This window comes from Cnephaeus nilssonii, assembly GCF_951640355.1.
Source record: "Cnephaeus nilssonii genome assembly, chromosome: 5".
Lineage (NCBI taxonomy): Eukaryota > Metazoa > Chordata > Mammalia > Chiroptera > Vespertilionidae > Cnephaeus > Cnephaeus nilssonii.
The window spans coordinates 36,088,992-36,101,740 of NC_137076.1; the positions used below are offsets into that span (position 1 = coordinate 36,088,992).

General features: G+C 44.1%; 1 protein-coding gene across 2 annotated transcripts in view; it reads left to right on the plus strand.

Annotated features, from left to right (window-relative positions):
* The window catches only part of FDFT1 (farnesyl-diphosphate farnesyltransferase 1), a 33,479-nt gene extending 21,427 nt beyond the window's left edge, over window positions 1-12,052 (plus strand). For both annotated transcript variants that reach the window (XM_079771052.1, XM_079771051.1), the window contains 3 exons: window positions 2,639-2,815; window positions 4,147-4,299; window positions 9,188-12,052. In XM_079771052.1, coding sequence (XP_079627178.1) covers window positions 2,639-2,815; window positions 4,147-4,299; window positions 9,188-9,409 — 552 coding nt within the window. In that variant the 3' untranslated portion in view covers window positions 9,410-12,052. The remainder of the gene's footprint in view (window positions 1-2,638; window positions 2,816-4,146; window positions 4,300-9,187) is intronic.
* The last annotated feature ends 697 nt before the right edge of the window (window positions 12,053-12,749 follow it).

A 12,749-nucleotide genomic window follows, 5' to 3' on the forward strand; every position in this document is an offset into this window, starting at 1 on the left:
TTAAATTTTGCAAAAATGATGATCATGATGGAAGCTTAGTGTTTGGATTTTTCCAAATTTTCACAAAAAGTTATGAAAGCAACTCGACAAAAAAACCCAGAATCTAGCCCAAGGATAACATGTTCAAAAGCACTAAGTAATACAGCATCCCCAGGAACTCCAAGTGGGTACAAAAAAAAAAAATACCAACACCACAGACAAAACCTGTCCTGCCACCTGCACAGGAGAGAGCAAGGGTTGGCTGCATGGTGTCTAACATTTGAAAGCAGGGGAGGCCTCAGAAGAGCTGGTAAGTTGAGACAGTGGGATAATTTGAACAGTAGAAATTTTGTTTATTTTTTTCCATATATATTTTTATTGATTTCAGAGAAGGGAGAGAGAGATAGAAACATCAATGATGAGAAAGAATCATTGATTGGTTGCCTCCTGTACACCCTAGGAATCAAACTGGTGGTCTCTTGGTTCATAGGTTAACGTTCAACCACTGAGCCACACCAGCTGGGCCAGACTTGTATTTTGTATTCAGTATTTATTGTTAATTTGTAGGTGTGATAAGATGTGTACAGGAAAGGTTCCTAGTCTTTTAGAAATTCATAATAAAATAATTGTGGATGAATTGATATATCTGGGCTTTAATTTAAAATAATCCTGGGGCTGGGGTAGGGGAACAAGTTTGGCCAGGTGTCAGTAATTGCTGAACTTGGTAAATGGAGACATAGAACCTATTTTCTCCAGTACCATCAATCTTAGTGGGCTTAGATGCAGGTTAAGAATGGATAACACTACCGAGACCGATTTGGCTCAGTGGATAGAGCGTCGGCCTGCGGACTCAAGGGTCCCAGGTTCGATTCCGGTCAAGGGCATGTACCTTGGTTGCAGGCACATCCCCAGTAGGGGGTGTGCAGGAGGCAGCTGATTGATGTTTCTCTCTCATCGATGTTTCTAGCTCTCTATCCCTCTCTCTTCCTCTCTGTAAAAAATCAATAAAATATATATTTTAGAGAAGAAAAAAAAAGAATGGATAACACTTTTGACTTTCCATGGAATTTCTTAGTCTTTTTAGGCCTAATCATTGATTCTGGGGAGTGTGTTCTTTAGGAAGCTTGAAAATCCTATATAATAAAAGGCTAATATGCAAATTGTCCCCTTGGGAGTTCGACCGCTCGCTATGACATGTGCTGACCACCAGGGGGCTGCGCCAAAGGAAGGAAGGCCCCAGCCGGCAGCTGGGAGAAGGCTCCAGTTGATAATCGACTAGGCCTAACGACCCTACCCGTGCAATAATTTCTTGTTCCGGGCCTCTAGTTACCAATAACAGTGAGTTATTTGCTGGCTTCAGAGAAACCTCTAAATAACATTATTAAAAACTAGAGGCCTGGTGCACAAAATTTGTGCACAGGTAGGGTTCCTAGGCCTGCCAGCTATCAGGGCCAATCTGTGGTGAGACCAGCAGGGTGATCGGGGGCCCCCGCTGGCACCCACCTTGGCTGACCTGGGTCCTGCGGGCTAGGGGCAGCATCTGCCCCCCTGGTGGTCAGTGCGCGTCATAGTGGCCAGTCATTCCGCAGTTCTGTTGCTTTGCATATTAGGCTTTTATTATATAGCAGGGGTCCTCAGACTTTTTAAACGGGGGGCCAGTTCACTGTCCCTCAGAGAGAAGGAGGGGAGTCGGAGAGTGCGGCGCACATTCCACACATGCGCACTGTGGGCCCGGGACGAGTCGGCTGCTAAGCAGGACAGGCAGCGGCGGCAAAAACACCCGGCAGGCTGGATAAATGTCCTCGGCGGGCCGTATGTGGCCCGCGGGCCGTAGTTTGAGGACCCCTGTTATATAGGATTATCAAGTGAATCCCAAATTGAGGACGTTATTTAACTTTTTCAGAAAAAATATGTTATGTTGATTTTAAAGAGAGAGAAAGGGAGAGGAAAAAGAGAGATAGAAACATCAATGCATCAACATCAATCAGCTGCCTCCTGCATGCCCCTTTTGGGGATTGAGCCCACAATCTCGGCATGTGCCCTGCCAGAAATCAAACTGGCAACCTCTTGGTGCATGGGATGACATTCAATCACTGAGCCACACTGGACAGGCTGTTATTTCACTTTCAAGTTACTAAGATCCAAGAAGGTGTAATGTTCTTATAGTAGAGACCCAGCTCTTTTCCCCACATATGCTTGTTCAGTAGCATTCTTATCAGAATTGGGAATGTAGTGTTAAACATTAATTATTTTGAGGCCTGGCAATCTTGAGAATGTTTAGCTTGTACCATTGTAGCTGATTTTATATGTATCTGGTTATTTTTTCAGGAATAGACTAATGCCTTCTGGATAACAGGAGGCCTCTTTAGTCTGAGGCCATCAAAGTATTGCTTAGTACATGCTGTACTAATTGTCCCAAAGGGACACTTTCCCAAGTACTTTATGTTCTCTTAGGTTGTGATTAGTCCTTGACTTGTAGTTATAAATAGCCATTGGGTGTAGCTTAAAATGGACTAAATCTTGGTGAAAGATGAGGCAGCAGCTAAAGAAGATTCAACTGTGTATCAATAATTCTTATTCACAAAGATCCTGTCATATTGCTTGTACATTTTTCCTCTATGCACATCTTGATTTGTTTTTGATCTTTTTATCTGTCTAGGTTTGGAGCAAGTATGTTAAGAAGTTGGGTGATTTTGCTAAGCCGGAGAATATTGACTTGGCCGTACAGTGTCTGAATGAACTTATAACCAATGCTCTACACCACATTCCAGATGTCATCACCTACCTTTCCAGACTTAGAAACCAAAGTGTGTTTAACTTTTGCGCTATTCCTCAGGTATGGAATAGGGCTGTGCTTGTTATATGGGAGATAGAGGTTAAAGGGAGTGGGGTGGTGGTAGTGATGGGGGTGGGTAGAATGCATCTACTATTTTGGTCTGCTGTATTCAGGAATATGGTTCTTTAAAAAGATGACTCTAGTTTATTTTCTTTGGCTGGGGGGCAGTCAGTGTTTCAAAACACCTCCCCTTGGCCTTACAACCACCACACTCAGCTAAGCCTCAAGGTGAAGTCTGCTCCTTCCCTAGATTTATGGGGAATGCTGAGTAGGTGAAGCTATTATCCTAAAAAAGTCTTAATTAATCACCTAAAATTTGCTGTCCTGTTTTTAAGACTCAGGCTAACAGAAACTGATCCTATGTGTCTAGCCCCTTGATGTTGTAGGAGCTTACACTGAAAATGCCTTTATCAGCCCGGCTGGTGTGGCTCAATGGATTGTCATCCCATGGACCAAGAGGTCTTGGGTTTGATTCCTGGTCAGGGCACATGCCTGGGTTTCAGGCTCCATCCAGTAGGGATGTGGGCGTGCAGGAAGCCGTCGATCAATGTGTATCGATGTGAGGTCAATTGGTTTGCCTCCCGGGAGCCCACAAACGTACGTGCCTTTGACTAGGAATGGAACCCACGACCCTTCAGTCCACAGGCTAGTGCTCTAACCACTGAGCAAAACAGGCCAGGGCAGTTTCAGTTTTTAACTAAACTAAGTGAACAAAGAGGATTTAACTGATTGGGAAACTTGCTTTACTCTTATTCTGATAGCCAATCTTGAATGGTTCTTGGAACTAAGACCTGTGTGCCTGATTTAGGTTTTCATTTATCCTAAAATTTACCTTTGAGCATGGGAAACTACCTTTGGTTTTCTTTTGTCTCCCTCCCCCCACTATGATATTTTTAAACGTATAATGATTATGTTCATTGTAGGGAAAATAGGACGAAAAACAAAATAGAAAAATCGTATTAGATTTTTTTGGAGATTATTTTTCAGATCTAATAACTAGCATGGAAAATGTTACATTTGTTTTGTTTTTTTTCCAAATAAAAAAAGGACTTTCATGACTAAACTATGGAATCATTTAAGACTGCAAAGACCACTTGATTATTCTGTGTGTTGTCGAGAAAGGGGGGAGTGGGAAAGGTAAAAGTCTTGACATGCTTTCTTTATGGGAATTTTTTCTTGGTTAGTTATTAGTTACATCTTAGCTCTTTGGCAGCTCTTTCTCTAGAAGATTTTCTTGCCTTCTCATGATGATGAATGCCTACAGTGCCACTTCTTTTGTTTTATGAAATGAAATGAATTAGTGTTTTTGTCCTCTTGTTTATTGTCTGTAGGTAATGGCCATTGCTACTTTGGCTGCCTGTTATAATAATCAGCAGGTGTTCAAAGGGGTAGTGAAGATTCGAAAAGGACAAGCAGTAACCCTGATGATGGATGCCACCAACATGCCAGCTGTCAAAGCTATAATATACCAATATATGGAAGAGGTGGGCTATTGAACTACTTGGATAAATTGTAGCTATTTTTATGATTTACATAGTGTTTACTTGTTTAAACATATCATTTGGGTATTAGATGACCCTAACAACTCACTGTGTTATGTAGTAAAGAAGTAGGAGTTGGTGGCCTTTAGCGTGAGAAAAAGTGCACAGAGGGAGGGAGCTGGTTGTTGACTCTGGTGAGAGGAGTTAAATGAAGCAAGGCTGCAACTTCTATGTAGAATCCTGTTTTTCGAGCTAGGAGATAATGTTAGAGGCCAACCAAGCTTCTGGTTTACAGGTGAGGCGTGTGAAGCTGAGGCTTGTATATGCTCATGCACTGTCTGACTAAGTGGTTCTTGGACCACAGACCTTATTTCCTGACACCCCTCAGTACTTGCCATTACCTCATGGGCCTCAATTGAAAAACCACAGTAGGGAATTTTGGCAAAGGAAAACCATCAAGTTGTAATTATTTCTAAGTTTTCTAATACAAATCCCATTTCAAATGCCAAGGCCATCCTATAAAACAAAACATGCTGATTTAAAGTCAAATCTCTAATAAAATATGACTAGGTTGAAAAGAACTTTTTTTTTCGAGGCTAAAACTCGAATCGCGAGGCCCTAGAATGGTGGTCCTCAAATGCAGTGGTTTTGCTTCCACCAGAGGACCTTTGGCAATATCTGGAGACATTTTTGATTGTCAACTGAGCCAGGGGTGGCTACTGCCAGCTGGAGAATGGAGGCCTTAATATGTTCTTTTGAAGATTGAAATACTAAAGAACTATTTGAAAACATAAAATGACCCTTTTCACTCCTCCCTTCCCAGAGATCACCTCTGTCAATAGTTTTCTACATCCTTCCGGTACCCCGGTTACGCCTTTATAGGGATGTGATTTATAACAGCGGGATCATCCAAAACAGAATTCTACAAACTGTTATTTCTTCTGATATCTATTGCACATTGCACATACTCCTTGTATTTCCTCTCTGTCTTTTATCTGACAAGTTTTGGACCCCAGCATTTATACCAGAGGCACCTGTAGAAGGTACAAGAGAAAACCAAATTTTTTTAAAATCCTAAAATTCTTTTAGTGACTGGGTGACCAAAATATTGCTGCCGACGATACTTGACAGTCCAGTTCACCAAATGGGAAGCACTTACTTGGGGTTTGCTATGTGCCTGGCATAGCAACTGAATAGGTTGATAGTATTGAGGTGAAGGAAACTTGAGGCCCTAACCCCAATGGAGCCATAATTTGGGCCCAGGTCTTCCTGACTTCAGAACCTATTCTGTCCATGATGTTCATGATGCTAAGGGGTTGAATTAACCTTTCAACACTGGATACAGTTGGCCTTCCATATTCTGTTTCCACATCTGGGATTTAACCAACCACAGATCAAAAGTAATTATGGCCCAAGCTGGTTTGGCTCGGTTAAAAGAGCATTGCCTGTGGACTGAAGGGTCCTGGGTTCAATTCCAGTCAAGGGCACATGCCTGGGTTGCAGGCTTGATCCCCAGTAGGGGATGTGCAGGAGGCAGCTCATCAGTGATTCTCTCTCATCATTGATGTTTCTTTCTCTCCTTTCCTCTCTGAAATTAATAAAAATATATATATTTTAAAGAATAATTAGGGGAAAAAGTAAGGTTGTTGCTGACATGTACTGTATAGTTAATTCTATGGTGTGTGTGTTTATATTTAATATGTACAGACTTTTTCTCCTTGTTATTATTACCTAAACAATTCCCTAACAACTATTTACATTATATTAGACTAGAGGCCCGATGCACGACATTCGTGCACTGGGGCGGGGGCGTCCTCAGCCTGCCCTGCGCCCTCTCACAGTCTGGGACCCCAAGGGGTCCTTAGAGCTGCTGCGGAAGCAGGAGAGGCTCCCACCACCACTGCTGTGCTTGCCAGCCGTACGCCCAGCTTCTAGCTGAGTGGCACTTCCACAGGGGGAGCGTACTGACCACCAGGGGGCAGCTCCTGCATTGAGCATCTGCCCCCTGGTGGTGAGTACATGTCATAGCGACCCATCGTTCTACAGTTCGGTCGATTTGCATATTAGCCTTTTATTATATAGGATGTTATAAGTAATCTAGAGATGATTTAAAGTATACATAGGAGGATGTGCTTAGGTTATGTGCAAATACTATGCCATCCTATATAATAAAGGCTAATATGCAAATTGACCAAACTGCAGAATGACCGATTACTATGATGCACACTGACCACCAGGGGGCAGACACTCAACGCAGGAGCTGCCCCCTGGTTGTCAGTGCGCTCTCACAGGGGAGTACTGCTCAGCCAGAAGCTGAGCTCACGGCTGGCCAGCGCAGCGGTGGTGGTGAGAGCCTCTCCCGCCTCCATGGCGGCAGTAAGGATGTCCAACTGCCCGCTTAGGACAATTGTGGATGTCCCCCGAGGGCTCCAGGACTGCGAGAGGGCACAGGCCGGGCTGAGCCCCGCCCCCCCGCCCCCCCCCCCCCTGCCACCAAGTGCATGAATTTCGTGCACCAAGCCTCTAGTTTTATATAAGGGACTTGAATGTCCTTGGAATTTGGTCTCTCTGCAGGGTCCTGGAACCAATCCACTGCATATACCAAGGGATGACTATAATGTATTCTGGGCACTATTTCTTCACTTTATATGAATTAGAAACATTTTCTATAGTACAACATTCAGGGAATGTTTTAGTTTCACAGTTTTATTTATCACCGATTTTAGAAAACCATTTCTTAAAATGCTGTAGGCAGTTCTATATTAAAATTCAATTATATTTTGTATTTTCCTTAACTATTGGAATTAAATTCTAGGTGTGATTTACAGTTGGATTTAGGGTAACAGTGGGCCAGCCATGGCTGGCTGACCTCATTTTTGTAAATAACTTTGTTTTAGAATAAAGCCACACCTGTTGCTTTACATATTGTCTGCTACTGGTAACACAGTTGCAGAATGGACTAACTGCAGCAGGGCAAATAGTTTTTTGTTCTCGAAGAAAATAATTGCTGGACTCTGATTTTGGGCATCACATATTTTGTTTAATCTTTCTGAGTATTGTTAACATATATGGCATTTTATGCATTCTAATATATAGAGGCTTATAAGGTTATAGCAAGAGTAGGTGTAAAAGTAACTATTTTAGCTCATGGCTAAGGAGGAGGAATATAAGGGGATTTTGACCTTTTATTTAATTTTTGTATTCCTTGTTCTTACAGGTATAGTTCTATCATCTAAATTTTGTTTTGAAGAATTGTAGTTTCATCCCCATCTCTCTTTTCTCTCTATAGTTGTCCTTTGTAACACAATATTAGATATTAGACAAAACTAGCATATTCCTGTAGGCATATTCTTTTATTTCTTTGTTATATGAAATTGCAGCTGTGCTTTAAGGTGGGGAAGAAGGAAGATGGCAAGAATAAATATTTTTGAGAAAAAATATCCATTGTATTATGAAAATTTTGGAAAACAATTTTTTTTAATTCCTGCTCTGTGCTCTTCACCCACTGCCTACCCCTCAGCTCAGATCATCACTTCCCATCTTATTAACCTCCTAACTGGTTTGTCAGTTTAAGTCAGTAAACATTTATGGAGGGCCTACTGTGTGCCAGGCACAGTGCTAGGTTGGAGGTAAGAAGATGAATAAGAGGAAGTGCCTTTGAGCTTGCAGTCTAGTTAGGGAGCAACTAGATGATTTCAATGTAAGAGATAAGGTAGGACTGTGTACAGGAGAGTGGCACTAGGCCCAATCGGTGGTGTTGGTGGTGAGGGGGGGAGTGTCAAGGCAAGTTTTCTAGAACATCGGTCACCAACCTTTTGGACCTCATGGACCATCAGTGGTCCGCGGACCACCGGTTGGCAACCGCTGCTCCAAAAGGTTTCCTTAAACCAGTAGTCACCAACCTTTCGGACCTCACCGACCACCAGTCGGAGACAACTGTTCTAGAAGACATATTGGTAAAGTTAAGTCTTGGGCAATAGGTAAGAGCCAGGTAAAGGAATGTGGGAGCAGCATTCCAGCAGAGGGAGTGGTGTGAGCAAAGAAAGGAACAGTGTGCAGTAGTAGCACGTGTAAAACAACACAGGCCTTTGTTTCTCAGGTGTGAAGGGAGGGTGTGGCGGGCCAGGTAATTGTGGCCATGTGCTCTACATCAGGAGCTCAGACCTTACTAGCTGGCAGTAGGGAGCCACTGAGGTTGTCAAGCGGAGGTTTTAGGTCTCTGACTGTGGAGAACGGATGAGTGGGTTTTGGTAGTCCAGCATAGAGGCAGGAGCTCAGTTTGGAGGCTGGTATTACCCAGAGGAGAGTCACTGGGGGCCGAACCAGGGGCTGTAATTGGGGGCATGTGGAGGAGGAGTGGGTTCAGCAGATGTTTCGGAGGTTTGCAGAGGAGGTAGGTGTGGAGGTGCAGGGAGGACTTTAGGATGACTCAGGTGACTGGTTTCTGTTCTTGCCTTTCTTCATCCAGTCTGTTGCCCATCCCACAGATTCAGTCTTGTCCTAAGCTGCGTCTGCTAGTCTTTCCGGTATTGTTTCCCCTTCGTCATATGCTGCTTCAGCCTAGAAACTGTGCTGACATTACCAAGCACCTACTGTGCTCCTGGCTGTGGGAGGTGTGGGGATGGATGACCATTGAGGACCAGTGGCTCCCGGTGCAGCATGGCTCAGGCCTCTCTGCTTGCTCTGTAAGGCAGGCTTTGGGATTACACAGGCCTGAGTTGATATCCTGCCCTATTAGTGGAGTGACCTGGGGTTATTACTTTCATGTTCTGTTTGGTAAAAGGTCATAAAATCCCTACCTGTTTGGTGTTGTTGTAAGAAGTCAACACACTATGTTTATATAGATCCTAGGACTCAGTAAGTAGCACTTACTGTCTTTTCCTTTTAACAGATCTATCATAGAATCCCCAACTCAGATTCATCTTCCAGTAAAACAAGGCAGATCATCTCCACCATCAGAACACAGAATCTTCCCAGTTGTCAGCTGACCTCCCGAAGCCACTACTCCCCCATTTACCTGTCGTTTCTCATGCTCCTGGCTGCCCTGAGCTGGCAGTATGTGAGTACCCTGTCTCAGGTCACAGAAGACTATGTCCAGACCGGAGAACACTGATTTGTTGACATGAAACAGACTGACCTTTTTTCAAGGATGGATATTGGTGTCCCCTTTTCTCCCCTCCTGCTTTAATCCTGTAATTCTGTGGGCTTGGACCCTGGGAAACTGTGACATGCAGCTGAGATGAGAATAAAAGAGGGCACCTCACCCTCAGCACCTGGGACCTGGGGGTTGTGCTCACCTGCGCATGATGGCCGAGGTGAGCACTCAGTGGTGTGGGTTGGGAAGTCGTTGCACTGGGACCGCTGACAGATCTGTGTGCATCCTGACTAGAGTTACAATTAAATGTATTTAATTTGAAGCAACCTTTGAACTCTTTATGTTCGTTTCTTTTCTCATTTTTTCTTCGGTTGATTTGAAGGTAATAGCTGTGAAGTTTACAGCTCTAGGTAATTTTTCTGTTTCCTAAGAATGCAGACCGTGTTCTGCACATGAAAACTGGGAATTAACTTCTGGGTGTTGTGGTAGTATTTTCTTCTCTGAAGAGGTTAACTTTCAGAAAGATTGCCTTAGCCCCATTGTTGAAGATTGGTCTCGTTAAGGCTGTTTTTGAGAATTTGTAAAATAATGAATTGAATTACTCTGCAGTGGTCAAATGCGGTTCACTTGAAAGCTTGGGTGAGTGTGGCAGATAAAGGAACTCAAGGATGGAATTGGTGCTGGAGGGACAGATGGCACCACGATGCCACCTGGCACAGTACCAATAAGGACACAGCTGCCTGGCCCCTGCATGAGGTCCCGCTGGGCGCTGGGAAAGGGGCCCGTGGCAGCCGCCCCGCCCCTCCAGCCGGTAGCCTGATTAGCTGCCAGCCTTCTCTGCTTTGACCAGTTCCCTTAGCTGCATTCAGGGTTTTAAATTCAGCTTTTGTTTCTTTTCATTACCAGTTTATACACTGAAGTCTCAAGAAAGGCAAAAACCATGTTCAGGTGATTGGCTTGAAAGCTGAATGGTACTCAGCCGATTCTCCTAGCGCCGTGTTCACCTTCCTCTTCACCCGGCCCAGCCATTTTGTGACGTGTTCTCACCCACATGCCTCGCTGAGCTCTCAGCTTGGACTAGGGAGGGACCTGGCCCCACTAGGGGTGCCTGAAGCCCCTCAGAGGCTGAGAATCACTTGTAGGCCATTCCAGTGCTTTGTAGAAGCCAGTAGTGCTTTGGGTGTATATAGCATATAGCTGCCCCTTTGCTGCAGTCCTTTATGAAGAGACTTAGTGAATTTGAGGTTTTCCAGCAGAGGTGTTGGATTTGCATTGTTGTACACATGCCCACACTGACCTTCCTCCTGTGACACCGCCACCGGACTGTTGGCTTAGTTTTTCAGTCCAGGGAAGCTTCAGATAATTGGTTCATTTGAGGCTCAGCCCTGGACAAACTAGTGACTTGCCATGTACCCCCCATTCAGCTGTGAACCGGACTCAATAGTAATCTTCCAAGGGGTTTAAAGCATCAAAACTTGGTTTGAGATTCCAGGACAGGAATTTGTGTGAAGTCTAAGGTGAGTTCTGAAGTTCCAGGTGGACATCCTGGAAGCTTCTCCCGTGGCTCAGCCACGACCTGTGGGACTTGCCAAGCTTGTGTGGTTTGGTGACCTTAGGTCCCTCTCAGCTGGAAAGCGGTGTAATTTTTACTGTCACTGATTTGTGCAGAGGTCTTAGATCTCAGGCCCACACCTATGCTTCCTTTCTTGAGACTTCAGATGTTTCCCTTTTAACCTTTTGCACTCGGATGTCGAGTGTGACTCGACACGGTTAGCATTAGAATAAAGGAATCGAGAAAAAAGCAAGCGCGTGCAAAGGGTAAGTGTCTTTCTATTAAAAGTGCCAGATGAAATGCAAGGTAAAACCCAGTTGAAACTCAGATAAACTTAAGTATAATTATATCCCAAATATCACGAGACAATACTTATTTGTTCACTTTGGCAGCACACATACTAAAAAAAATTGAAATTCAAATCAAATTGGACATCCTATGTTTTTATTTGCTGAACCTGGTAACCCTGCCCTTTATATCACACTTGAATCCTTTATAATAAAGAGTAATATGCAAATTAACCCCCACACCATCACAAGATGGCTGAGCCCGCAGGGAGGTGGGGTTCCCGTAACACAAGATGGATGTGCCCACAACAGAGGCGGGGTTCCCATAACAAGTGATCAGCAGGGACCTGAGGCTGCATGGCGCCCAGCGTGCTCCAGGGAACCTGAGGCTGCACACCCTTCCCAGTGGGGCTTGATGGGGGTGGGGACAGCCGGGTCTGGATCTTGCCCAATGGAGGTGGGGCCAGCCAGGTATGGGTCTCACACGATTTCTAGGCGGATGAGCGGGGACTTGACTCTGGGTTCCGCAGTGCACCTTAGACTCTGACAGGAGGAAGGTTTTCATACACATTTTACTAATTTTCTTTCATCTCTGACACTTCTATTATAGAGAAAGGGCATATAGCAATATTAAAATATTTCCTCTAATAATTCCCTTTTAATGTGCACAAATTTCATGTACCAGGGCCACTAGTGTAATTAATAAAATGTATAGCATTTCTGGCATGCAATCTACTGATTCCTCCTCACAGTGGTAGCTAAGGTAATGTCAATGATGATAACTTGAGGTTTATTGATGCTGATCCCTATTTTTTTTTTTTTTCTAACAAAAACTCCTTAAGCCAAGTGTGAAGATGACCTGCAATTCATCTTGTTACATCATTTTGCACATCCCTCCTGGCTTCTGGGATGAGGGATGGAGTTGTAGGGAACACTGTGGAGATAGGAGAAAGTGCGTAAAAATGGAATTATTCAACTCAGTTTGGGAGTAGGTAGAATAACTTCATTGAGGTTATGAATATATTCTCATTTAAATGTTAATAAAATGTTATGAATTTATAGCTTTTCCTACAGTGTTCACTGGGTGCTTAAGAAGTTATTTTAGGAGCTTCTGATTCTTCGGAGTCACATCAGAAGTCAAACTTGGCATGACTTTGGGATGAGCTAGTCCAACTCAGTTGGGGAAGGGAAATAAGATACTGACAGGCCAGTGGGATGGGTATTGATTCTTCAAGTTTCCTCTGTTCCCCTCAAGAACTGGTGTGCCTATGGCTTATGATTTTAACTAGACCTATCAAAGTAATATTTAAAGTCACAGGGAACTTGCAAAATAGCGCACCAGGCTCTGCCTCCACGCCATTCCAGCAGTGGGGGATGCCAGGGAAAGCTGGTCCTCCAGCAGGACATGGGCTGTGACGGACTAAAAAGACAGAAGCTGTGGTCTGAAAGGATGCTGGAGCGGAGAGAAGCTAAAATTAGGTATTTACTTTGTCCCCCTCAACTGACAGCCCTGGTAGAG